This window comes from Notechis scutatus, chromosome 5, assembly GCF_049901735.1.
Source record: "Notechis scutatus isolate UNSWTSFEM ecotype Mainland chromosome 5, rNotScu1.2, whole genome shotgun sequence".
NCBI lineage: Eukaryota > Metazoa > Chordata > Lepidosauria > Squamata > Elapidae > Notechis > Notechis scutatus.
In genome coordinates, this window is record NC_142013.1 from 17,574,141 (window position 1) to 17,587,009 (window position 12,869).

Genomic DNA, 12,869 nt, shown 5'->3' on the forward strand with positions numbered 1-12,869 from the left:
AGGAAAAAAAGTTCCCAGCTCTATTTATTTGCCTCTTGGCATTTATTTTCTGAATGCTTGTGATCCATTTGTCTCATCTGGAGAATATTTCCATTTCCTTAAAGGAGCACTATTTTTATAATTGTTTTCTTGACAGTGCTCATTAATCATAATAAATTTTTGGACTTGGATAGTACCTTTCTTGATCTATGATGCACATTCTAACTCAATTACTATCATTGTGTTTATGACTAATCCCCAAGTAATGTAGAGACATTTGACTTCTTGATTTTCCATTTATCTTCTTTTTTTAACAGTTTTTTTTTTACAGCATTGAAGTCAGATGCGACTTCTTTGGAATTGTTGAGCAATTTCCAATCTACTTATAAATTAAACTTGGTAGCACTATAATCACCATTTCTAGTGAGATGAGCATTTACATCTAGGATTTTTTAGGATCTGTGTCAAACTTGAACATACCTGAAAACTATTTATTTTCTTTGTCTTTCATTTCATGTATGTAAAAAAAAAACATATTTTTTTTTAAGTTGAATTAATCCCAGCCTTGTTTCTCAACCAGAAAAATCTTAATCCATTTCTCCCTTCTTTTAGATGATTCCCAGCAATAAGCCTGCATTTACAATACTGACTTTCAATGATTTAGTCACCTCTGCTATTCCTCTTGCATCAGAAGACCCTGCTTGCTGGGAAAGCTTTTGTTCTAGACAGGAAATGCCAACAAGGCAGAGTTGCACTCCAAGATGAGAGAAGCTGGGTTTACTGAAAAAGAAACTGAAAGCTTTCAGAGGCTGCAAATTGTTATTTTACCAACAGCTAATTGGTGTGGAAATGTATGGGGCGAGAGGGGGAGCATTTGAGGGGGGGACTTTTTAAAATTGTTTTTCTTACTATGTACACATTTGTAAATATTTTCCCATATCTCTCAGATTTGATTTAACTGTTCTTTGGCTTAACTCGTATAAGTGGCTCCTTCTTCTTTCTCTGTAATGAAAGAATTGATATATTTCTATTGACTCCTACACATGAATCAGGGCATGCACTAATTTTTTGTTGTTGAATGGCCTGTGTAATTGCAGGAGATATACAGGACAAGGGTTGCATGTCTACTTTTTCATAAAAGAAATATGCTGATAAGGTATTATGTGATGGACTTCAGTTTCCCCAATAATCTCATTTTTTTCTACCGTAATTCTTATATATTCAAATGTACTACCCTATCACATAATGGAAACTGCTGGAAGAAGAAAAGTGCAAGGCCCTGTTAACTATTTCCATTCCAGGATAATTGGTAAGTGATCTCTGGTTACCCATCATGACAAAGAAGGGCTAATGATTGTGTCCTATAATATTAAGGGAAACACTTGGACCTCATGCAGGCCTGTCTGTATAACTTAAAATGTTGCCAAGGTTAGCATGTCTAATAAATGTGGATGTGAGAAAGGAAATAAATGCAGCTGCTTTTGAGTTATGTATTTCCAGGTAATGACAAGAAGTAATGAAAACAAACTCCTGTATAACATGTAGCTTAATGTCTCTTGAGTTGTCTTGAGTTTTACACCTTCTATTCCTGGACTATCTCTTTTTCAGTACTGAAACTGCATGTATATGTTCCAAGTCTAGGAAATGACCCTGTCCCTTGGATTGCAGTGGAGCCCTAGACATGCCAATATTGGGTGGAAGTTCAACCAGGAAGAGAATCTTGAGTTGCTTTCAAGTCTTAAGTACATAGAGTGTCTGTACCTGGGTTCCATGTCCAGTCTCCAAAAAAGATTCAAAGGACAAGGGATATGAAAAATATGTTATTGAGAATTAGCTATTGTCAGTCCGAGTAGGCATTATGAGTGTAGATCTTAAGCCGTACAATGTGACATCTCTGAACGTCATTATATTCCATGAAACTTCTTTAGGTTTGTATCAGACTTAATAATCCATCATTTTTTAAAGGTTCTTCTAGTTCAAAATAGATGAACAGTACCATTCTCAACCATAATTTCTATTTTCAAAGATGTCCCTCAGCCTTATGTAAAACCAGAAACATTTAGGCAAAACCTAAATTGGAGGTGAGGGAATGGCCTCACCAGTTTGCCTTCTGTTAAATGGAAATTTTGTTATTCATTCCACTCACTATGAAATTTTTAAAGGTTTCATAATCTCAAAATTCTAAATGTACTCAAAGACCCAAAAAAAGATATGACTCTAGATAGACCAATAGAAGACAGCAAGGAAGTTTCAGTGTTCTTCAGTACCATGGAGAGATCCTGGAGAGTAGATGACATTCTCAGGCCCTAGATAGGAATTGAACTTTTCTACCATCAAATGCCATCACCTTCAAAAGCCTAAATGTCATAAATTTCCAATTGTTTAGCAAAAATTGAGTTGGGGAGGGATTGGGTGCCAGTAAAGATTGTAACCCATCAGGAGTGGGATGTCTGCAGGATATTGTATTTATCCTGATACTATTGTATCTTTCACCGGGTTCTGCCATCTTTTTATTTACTGGCTAGTATTTTAGTGTATTGTAACTCTTGGATTTTCTTCCTTAGAGAATACAGATTAATACAGTGTAATGAGACATGACCTTTATACTATCCCCCTGTTGATGCAACTTAGAACTGTATTGGCTTTTTTGGCAGCTGCGGCACACAGTTGGCTCATATTAAAATGGTTGTTCACTAGGACTCCTAGATCCCTCTCACAGTTATTGCTCATGAGCCATATACACCTATTCTATACCTGTGAATTTGGTGCATTAGACAAAATGATAAGTGTATTTCCATACTGGTTTTATATCTGTTTTCAGATTATAATCAGATTGTCAGGGGACTTACTGGTTTGCAATAAATCAGGTTTTTTAAATACATAAATCCAAGGCTCACTGATACAATTTTAGGGTTGAAAAGTCATTTAAGCCATTAAATTGAATCCCTTGTCCAGTGCAGGGTTTTAAATGTATGTATTCCTAAGAGTTCTTTCTCCAAGTACTACTTAGACATCTCTAGCAAAATGGAGTCCACCACCCCTGAGCCAATTATTTTGTTACTCTTAATGTAGGAGATTTTCTCCTCACATTTAATTAGAAACATCCTTCTTGTAATCTAAACCCATTATTCTGTAACCTGGCCTGTGGGATAAGAAAGAAATCTTGACCTTTTCTTTACATGGGCTTCTGAAAATGCAAACTCTTCCCTCTCTGCCCATCTCTTTCAATCTCTCTTCATATAACTTTGTTTTTAAATGTCTATGGAAATTCTCAATCATCCAGTTCATAGTTGTCCCAAAAGTTTTTTTTTTCTAAGAGGCAACTGGACTTTCTTTGATTTTTTTTTCCTTGAAGACATTTCGCTTCTCATTCAAGTAGCTTCTTGTGTTTTGGCTTTAGTCAAAAAGAAGCAAAGCGTCTTCAAGGAAAAAACAAAGAAAGTCCAGTTGCCTCTTGAAAAAGCATCATTCGTACAACTTTGTTTCTAGTCTTTATCTTATCCATTATATTTGAATCCTTAAAGTGGGGTACCCAGAATAGCACACAGTACTTAGGATGAAGTATGACCAAAGCAAAATAGAGTTGCACTTTGCTTCCCATCATTTGGAAACTGCTTCTGTGGGCTAAAATTACATCCTGAGCCTTAAATTTCCTAATGCTTTTTCTCTAGTTCTGGCCATATATACATCTTTTCTTGATGTCCATTAACATATTTGGCGGCAGCAGGAAGCAAAAAGGTTTCTGTGTAAGATGTTGCAAATCTTCTCAGAAACGCAATGCTAAACAACATGTGCTGGTACACTGACATCATATTAAATCCTTTTTTCCTGCAGTGTACGGTACGATTCTTAATAATTTGTCTGGATTTTGGATGTGGATCTTAACTATGCTGTGAAATGTCTTGATTTACAATTCAGCCTCGTCATCTTGTTTTTCAGAAAATTACCTTTCAGACTAGGTTGCTAATTGCCAGTATTGTTAATCATGCACTCTAGATCGCTCAATGTAAATGTGTAAAAATACTAAAACTGTCACTGAATGAGAGATGAACACTTGGAATAAACTTACCTTTAAAAAAAACCAATGTTGATGTTTTTTTTCTAATTGAACAGCATAAAAGATTTAGTTTGAATCCCAGATGTATTTCTGTTGCCTACACTCTTAAAAACTCCCCTTTCTCACACATGCACATACGCACAACTGCACACCAAAGACTTGGAGCAGAAGTCCCATTTCTAAATAAGTTCATATCAAGAAACATAATTCAAAAAGAGCTCAGCTTCCATTTAATCTTCAATAATTACAAAAATATTAACATGGTCATGCTCTTTGTGCCTATATTGATTTGTGTCTTTGGTCATGCATGGGTGGACATATGCTTTTTCTTCCATTGAACCAGTTTTGCTCAAGTAAATTAGGACTCCTGGCAGATGATTGTGGAGACAAAACTGATGGTAGCTTAGGTCCTTGCAAGCCTCTTTTTTTTCTGAGATAAGCAGGCTGCAGAAAAGAGTGGCTGCTTTTACTGAGGTTTTAAAAAAATTCCCTGCAAAGGCCACTTATCCTTCTGCCTCATTTATTTCTTATTTGTTCCAATCAAACCTAAGAGAACTTTATATAAAATTGTGGCTCGTTGGGTTGTGAGTTAAGCAGACGAATGACCGATGACATAAATCGATTGATCCCAAATGTCTGTGAATGAGAAATCAAGACAGCATACAATCTACCCTGACTTAAATGGTTCATTACACCAATATGTAGACAGGCAGAAACCCTATTTTGGTCATTGACCAATAAAAATACACTCCGTAAAAGAAACAAAGCAAAGTTAACCCCAAAGTTAACAAAGCAAAGTTAATATCACTGACAACTAGCAACCATTGGTGAGGGAAACTTCTACATAATGGAGCAAATTTTTGCTACTTGTGGAGAGATATGTAAATGAACATATGGACAAAAGTCTTGTTATAGAGGCATGTGACAGTGACAAATGTTCTACCTCATGATGTAGGTCAGAGATCAGAATAGGCAATATTGAAAGGATCAAGGGTCTTAACTCAGTTTCCAGGATTTCTAGTTTCATCCTGTCACCTAAAATGAGGTTGAAATTTGCTAGTCTTTGAATTTTTAGTGAGTGAATATTTCAATGTATAAAAGATGGGAATGGAAGTGGTTTGTTTCTGGATGGTATCCCCTCATTTTCATTCCCATTTCTATCCTTAAATCATCCCAAACCTTATAAAAAGGCAGATCTGATCCTTTCCCCAAAAAGGGAGCTTGGGGACTTTAGAGGGCTTTTGGGGTTGAAAGACTAAATGTGGATATGGGAACAGAAATCTTTCCATTTCCATTCTCATTACAGGTTGTCCTCAACTTATGTCCACAACTGAGCCCAAAATTTCTGTTGCTAACCTAGACATTTGTTAAGTGCATTTTGCCCCATTTTACAACCTTTCTTGCCACAGTTGTTAAGTGAATCACTGCAGTTGTTAATTTAGTAACAAAGTTGTTAAGTGAATCTGGCTTCCCCACTGACTTTGCTTGTCAGAAGGACACATGACCCTGGGACACCACAAACGTCATAAATATGAACCAGTTGCCAAGCCTCTGAATTTTGATCACACAACCATGGGGATGATGCAACAGTTGTAAGTGTGAAAAATGGTTGCAAGACACTTTTTTCACTGCCATTGTAGCTTTGAATCATCACTAAATGAACTACCTGTATAATCTACTCAATAAACCATGCTTAAACAATGCATGTTTTAGTGTGTTTGGCAAACCAAGTCAGTGAATTGGATAATACTTTCTGAAACTTTTCTGTGTGGTTTAATATAAAGTGAATTCTCTACAAAGAATCTTTTTCTCCAGAGAAATGCATTGTATGCATTGCAGAAATATATGCATTGCAGAAAATATAGAGTTGACCCCATTTATATCCCACCCACCCCCAAAATAAAAATGGGTATCTACCAGAGACATAGATTATGAATCATCTGAAAATACAGTTAAAAACCAATGTGATAGCAAACTGTGCAGAGAAATTGAATATATTTGTGTAAATTTGCCTCTCAACCTGTAGTGTACTATGCCCCTGTTCCCATTAGCTCTGAAATAAACATTATGGATTCTGTTTAGACAATTCTCAAGATTATTAAATGAATACTGATAATAAAATCCATTTCTCTTTACCTGAAATGAACTGTTTATTTTTATGCGTGATTAACTGGCTGACAGATATACTGTCATTTCTGTACAAACTATCCTTGGCCACAACCAAGTATCATTTCTATAGGGTTAACTCAGGCAACAGTTATCGAGTCATATTACATAAAATTTTACTTTTATGTAGTTCGAAGAGTTTTATGTTTGGTGTATGTGATGATAGTTGTATGTTCCAGCTAGTTATGAGAAATGTAATGACTGCAATTCTAAGGAGATAGGAGTTGTGTTAAAAGCTTGTTTTGAAGACATCAGATGGTGAACAAGTAGAGCCACTGAATACTGATTGACTGCCCTGAACATTTTCAAATCACTTCTGGCTCTTTGCATGCCTTTCTAGCTTCATGCATGCCTGCTAATGTCTTGGAGGCAGAGGATATGCAATAATGTTCGGTCATGTTATCTTAGATTGCCTGTAAAGTTTATCTGTCTTGAAATTTTTTATTTTGTTATCCTGGAGGTAATTCTTATTTCTTGGCAAAAGCGAGCAAGGGTACATTTTGTGTGTGTGTGTGTGTGTGTGTGTGTGTGTGTGTGAACGTGCTGTGCTACAGGCAGATGTGAGTTCAGGTGGGAAGGGGAGTAGGCCCTATAGGCAAGTGTTAATGGGTGGATGTTACAAGTGGGTGGAAGTGTGGGTAGGCAGTTGGATGTTATGGCTGGGTGTGTAAGTGGGTGCTGCAGGTGGGCAGAAGAACAGAGGGTGGGCAAGTGGTGGCACATGGAGATGAAAGTGTGGGCAGGTAGACGGGCAATATGGATGAATGCAGGCAGATGTGCCAGTGAGTGCTACAGGTGGGTGTGATCAATCACAGAGTGTATTAATTAGAAGGTATTTTATAGGTCAAGTTGTCTAATCTGTTAAGTGTAGGCTATATCTAGCAAATAACCATCTAGTTCCCTCCACACCCACACACCCACTCGTGCTGGCCAGGCCCATCCCCCCCAGCCTTATTTTTGAGGTAGGGGTAATATTAGGCCCACCCTCCAAAAAATTTCGGTTGGGCTTATTATTGGGGTGGGTCGTGATTTTGGAGAAACACGGTAGTCTATGGTCAGGAAATGCTTCCTAATTCAGCCTGAATCTCCTGGTTTTTAGATTCCTAGACATTGATCCAAATCTCATTTCAATAGTGCCCAGATTCAATTTGTGTTTCTCATAGCCTTTTAGGTATTCCTGGATAATTCTTCCACTCCTTAAATCTCCCCTTTACAAGCTAAAATGTCTACCATCTTTAACTTTCATTATAGGCTTAATTTTCAGACCTAGTATCATCTGGTAGATTTCTAATGAACCTACTCCAATCTCTTTATGTTCCTTTTAACACATGGTGCCTGGAACTGAACACAGTACTCTAAATGCAGGATAAACAACGTACAGTGTGTATCCAGTGGATTTTTTTGCATCCTATGAACTGGAAATGCTCCTTTTCATATGCTGCATAACACAGCCAAGAAAACAAACAAATGCAAACAATCAACCTGGAGTCATCACTGAAGAAACAAATAACTCAAATTAACATACTTTGGGCACATTATGTGAAGACCGAGCTCTCTAGGGAAGGCTTTCATGCTGGGAAAGGTGGAAGGAAAGAGAGTCAGAAAGAGAAAAAGAGGATGATAAGCAGCAACATGGATGGACTCAATGACAGTGGTGACATTGGAAGAAAGACCAGATTAGGAACAAATAGAAAAAAACATCTATGTGGTCACTAGAGATCACAATGACTTGATGGCATATAATCAAAACACTGCTTGGATGTGTTCAGATCATGGTCCCTAGGCTCTAAGTCTTACATAAGTTATCAAGCTAAAGCTCTGCTGCCTTTATCTCTGGACTCAGTGCAGGATCTTATATTTGTCACAACTGGCCATCATCACATTGGATTTGACCCAATTTTCAAGTCTACCAGGATCATTTTGGTAGCATTCCCAGCACTCCATTCTCTACTGAGTTTATAAAGATATGGAATATAGAATAACAGAGTCGGCAGAGATTCTGAAGATCTTCTAATCTACCCCACTACTCAAGCAGGAGACTGTATGCCATTTTAGACAAATGGCTGTCCAATCTCTTCTTAAAAACCTCCAGTGTTGGAGCATCCACAACTAATGGAAGCAAGCCGTTCCACTGGTTCAAAGTTATTGATAGTACTAGATCAAGGACATACCCTTGAAAGTTTTCATTCAATACTTTATTCCAGGACAATGCAAACATTTATGAATAGATTTTGAGAGAACTGTGTGTCCAACCGCTCTTCCACTAGACTGCAAAACTGTCTAGTTCGTGTGGATATAGATATAGATGGTGGTGAACTTTAGCAACGGAACAAAGCAATCTGTTATCTTTAGCAATGGAGCAAATAATTTTGTTATCTTATTAAAAAAAACAGAGACCATAGAACATTGTATATTGTATACTATTCTCAAGGAGAGAGAAAAACAACACAGTTGATTGAAAACACACTGTTCCTTGAAGAAAAGAGGAAACAGCAATTTTCATGGTAAGCTTTTCTATACAGCAATAATCAGTTAATGTTGGCAATTTGTTTTTGAGAAAAAGACCATAAGAGGTTGTCATGGAGATTATTACTTCATGAAACTTTAGCCTGAAACTTCAGTGTGGGTGTCTAATATATGACATGTGGCAAATAATTTATTATTGGTTTGCTATAAAAGAAATACTTGGCTTGTAAGGATTTTCTTTTACCGTGAAGTACTGGGCTTTTCAAACTACCCTAAACTGTATTTCTCTAAAACACTGAAAGCAATTCTCGTTATCAAATCCTTACATTTTTCAAGATCAATCCTATAGTCCTGCAATCAGAATCCTAAGTGCATTAGAATATAGTATGGTTCCCCCACCCCAAGGTTTTACAGTCTTACAGGGAAGAATATAATGTCTGGTTTTGCCCCTCACTTTACTGCCAATTTCCAAGTTGATTTTTTTTAATGTAAATAATTTCACAAAATTGAATGCTTTACTTTTTTTATGATTAACTTTCTTTATCAACAGAAGTGATAATTATTGCGCTAGTAATGCCATGCTTGGAATACTGTGTATGGTTCTGGGTCAGCAAGATACAAAAAAGACGCCAGGGCCCAAGAAAGTGTGCCAAAAAGAGCAACAAAGATGATAAAGGGTTGATAAAGGTTACTATTTGGTTAAATCATTCACCAGTTTAAAGAGAACTTGCTAGGTGATTTCAACTGGCTTCCAATGAGATAATGTGACATCAACTGGTACCACCTGATTTCCATTCATTCATTCAGACAAGCATTTTTGAGGCCCTCCAGAGAAGCAACAGAATTTACATTCTCAATATGGTAATCCACAGTTTTGCAGCAGACAATTTATCCTTCCTAGAGAAACCATATTAACTAATCATCTCACAAAGATGGATGGCAGTCAGCAACATTGTCTTGAGATAAGTTTGCTTTCCAATCAAACAGGATACTAAAAGGAAGTTAATGCAATGATGGGTGTGAAAAGGGCAGCTGAAAACAAATTGTAGAATGTGATTAAAAGTAATGCCTAATTTACCCAGCCAAATTGAATTTGCTGACTTGTAAACAGGATTTGCATAATCCAATATAGAGGGGGGAAAAACCTGTGAGGTTAAAACCCTTCCTGGATTTCTAGTATCATCAGTTTTGTAAGAAACAATGGTCAAGTCTTAAATTATATTGTTGTTGTTATTATTATTATTGCAAAGATTAAAAAATAACTAGATTTTAAAAATAGACCAAGTAGGGATAAGAAAGGAAAACCAGATGTAGTGGTATGTTTGAAGGTCATAAGATGAGGAAAAAACCCGTGTACACTATATTAATACAAGTGTATATGTGTCTCATTTTCTACATGAGTATGTTCTTAGTGAGATCGTGCAAGCATCTTATGTGCACCTGTGGCTCATATATTGATATATTATACGCTAAGTTATTTCAATTATGCTAAATTATTTGCACCTGGTTTATCTTCATTCTTTTACTTGAGACCCAGAAAGTACAGCAAACTACTTACCCACTAGGGGCCCTTCTGTGTAGAGTTGTAATTGCAGGAATGTTCTAATCTTGGATGGCAAACCTCAGATAAAGAATGTTTCCAAGCAAATACAACTCAGGCAAACAAAGTCACTAATCTAAAGGAGGATTAGAGAGAGGAAGTAAACATATGTTAGACTTTAACTAGAGATAATTAATTGTGTTAATTACTATGCTAAACAGTAACGAAAGTTAAGCAGTAACCAAAGTTAACCAATGATTGAGGATAACTAAAAATGTGTATAAATGCAAGACTAGATTCCAATAAAGTTCATCATGATTCAGTTGACCATGATCAAACAACTCGACTGCCTTGTCATTACAACACTTCTGCCTATCCCCCCGTTAGTTACTCAATAGCTCAGCTATGGTGGGTTTTCTTGCTGATATTCGTACAGGTAGTCTTTAACTTACAACAGTTCATTTAGGGACCGTTCAAAGTTACAATGGCAATGAAAAAAATGACTTATGACCGTTTTTCCACAGTTAGGACCTTTCCAGCATCCCCATGGTCAAAATCTGAAGGCTTGGCAATTGGTTCATACTTATGACTGTTGCTGTGTCCCAAAAGTCATGTGATCCCCTTTTGCGACCTTCTGACAAGCAAAATCATTGGGGAAGCCAGATTCACTTAACAACTGGGTTACTAACTTATCAACTGTAGTGATTCACTTACAGCTGAGGCAAGAAAAGTCATAAAATGGGGCAAAAGTCACTCAACAAATGTCTCACTTAACAACAGAAATCTTGGGCTCAATTGTAGTCATAAGTTGAGGACTACCTGTATTCTCTTGGCCTTACTCTAACAATTTTTCCTATTTCTGGGAAAAGACGAATGGATAAGTGTTTCAGGCCAAGTTGGAGCAGAATAAAACTTTTTTAAAACAAGAAAACTGCTCTTCATTAAGTGTAAATCCTCTATTTCATTATATTGGGAAGGAATTGCCCTTTTGCAGTTTCTGAATCTACAGAATGTCAGATACATGAGACTACATTCCTAGTTATCAAAGAAAGAAAACATTTAGATTTTATTTTGTCTCATTCTTTTCAGCGAATAAATCTATATGGGTTGTTTAAGTAAGGCCAACACAACTTAGATTATCTTCATAGCCCGGGTGTCACTCTGGTAAAAGGTCAAAAAGGAATAACTAAAGCACTTAGCAGCTCCTTTATGAGTAAAATTGGCATTTAGAGCATTCTAATTCTGGAACAAAACCAGGGAAGAAAAGTCAAGGTGGAGTTATCTAAAATCATATTTGATGTGGGGGAAAAAGTAGAACAAGAGAGTTTTCTTGATGGCACCTGTAAAATTTAAATAAAGGGAGGATTGAAAAAAGAATGTATTTATTTTACTCAACACTAAAATTTATTTATTTTTACTCAACACTTAATCTTTGGAATCAGTGCCATCAAATGCAGTGACAGTCAACAATTTAGATACTGTATGAAGAGAGCCTGCTATACAATAATGATATGTAGTTTCACCTGAGATATAAAAAGTTTGCAAGCCAATGCAGCCAATTCAATTCCAATAATTTAGTTTATAAAGCATGCAGTGCTTCATTAATAAAACAAAACATTTGAATTAAACGTCTTGCTGTTCTTACCCATTCTTATGCTGGAATATAGCGCAGGTGAAGTTTTCAATGAGAACATCATGTTAATGATACATTTTCATTCCCCTAAATTTATTTTATTTATTTTATTTGGTTTGTCAATTGCTTACAAGGTAATAGGTATAAGTAAAAACATAGTTGTGAATACATAGATACATATAAGAAAAATAAAAGAAACAATAGGACAGGGACGGTAGGCATGTTGGTGCGCTTATGCACGCCCCCTACAGACCTCTTAGGAAAGGGGTGAGGTCAATAGTAGACAGTCTAAGGTTACATTTTTTGGGGCTTGGGGAAGAAACCACAGAGTCAAGTAGAGTATTCCAGACGTTGACCACTCTGTTGCTGAAGTCATATTTCCTGCAATCAAGGTGAGATTAACCTTGAGTTTGTATCTATTGTTTGCTCTTGTATTGTTATGGTTGAAGCTGAAGTATTCATTGACAGGTAGGACATTGCAATGGTATGATTTTATATACTATACTTAGATTGGACCGAAGGCGGCGTAGTTCTAGGTTTTCTAGGTCTAGAATTTCAAGTCTGGTGGCATAAGGTATTCTGCAACGAGTAGAGGAGTGGAGAACTCTTCTTGTGAAATATTTCTGGACTTTCTCAACTGAGTTAATATCAGATATGTAATGTGGGTTCCAGACTGATGAGCTGTATTTGAGTATTGGTATAGCAAATGTTTTGTATGCTCTAGTAGTAGTGTAATATTACCAGAGAAAAAGAAAAAAATTAAATGAAGCTGAGATGGAACTGGAGTGAAAAATTTACAAAGATATTAAACAATAGCATCCATGTAGGGGAATGAAAAGGCAAGTATTATAGCTTCCTTTTATATGAATACCATGCACTGCCATCTTGCCTTTTTGTCAAGCACCTCCTTTCTCCTTACCATCTCCCAATACCACTCAAATTAAAGTCTCCAGGAGGCAATTTCATATATTGGTAACCTAAACCAATCCATTACATTATGAAGGCTATTTAATAAAGACTATAGGTTG

The 12,869-nt window shown here is 36.5% G+C and overlaps 1 protein-coding gene across 5 annotated transcripts in view; it reads left to right on the top strand.

Annotated features, from left to right (window-relative positions):
* The window catches only part of AASDHPPT (aminoadipate-semialdehyde dehydrogenase-phosphopantetheinyl transferase), a 25,314-nt gene extending 19,365 nt beyond the window's left edge, over positions 1-5,949 (top strand). For 2 of the 5 annotated variants that reach the window (XM_026675639.2, XM_026675641.2), the window contains exon 7: positions 592-5,949. In XM_026675639.2, the coding sequence (XP_026531424.1) occupies positions 592-744 (153 nt within the window). In that variant the 3' untranslated portion in view covers positions 745-5,949. Of the gene's footprint in view, positions 1-310; positions 496-591 lie in introns of those variants that run through there. The other 3 variants (XR_015749728.1, XR_015749729.1, XM_087966214.1) reach the window with 3 other exon arrangements.
* The last annotated feature ends 6,920 nt before the right edge of the window (positions 5,950-12,869 follow it).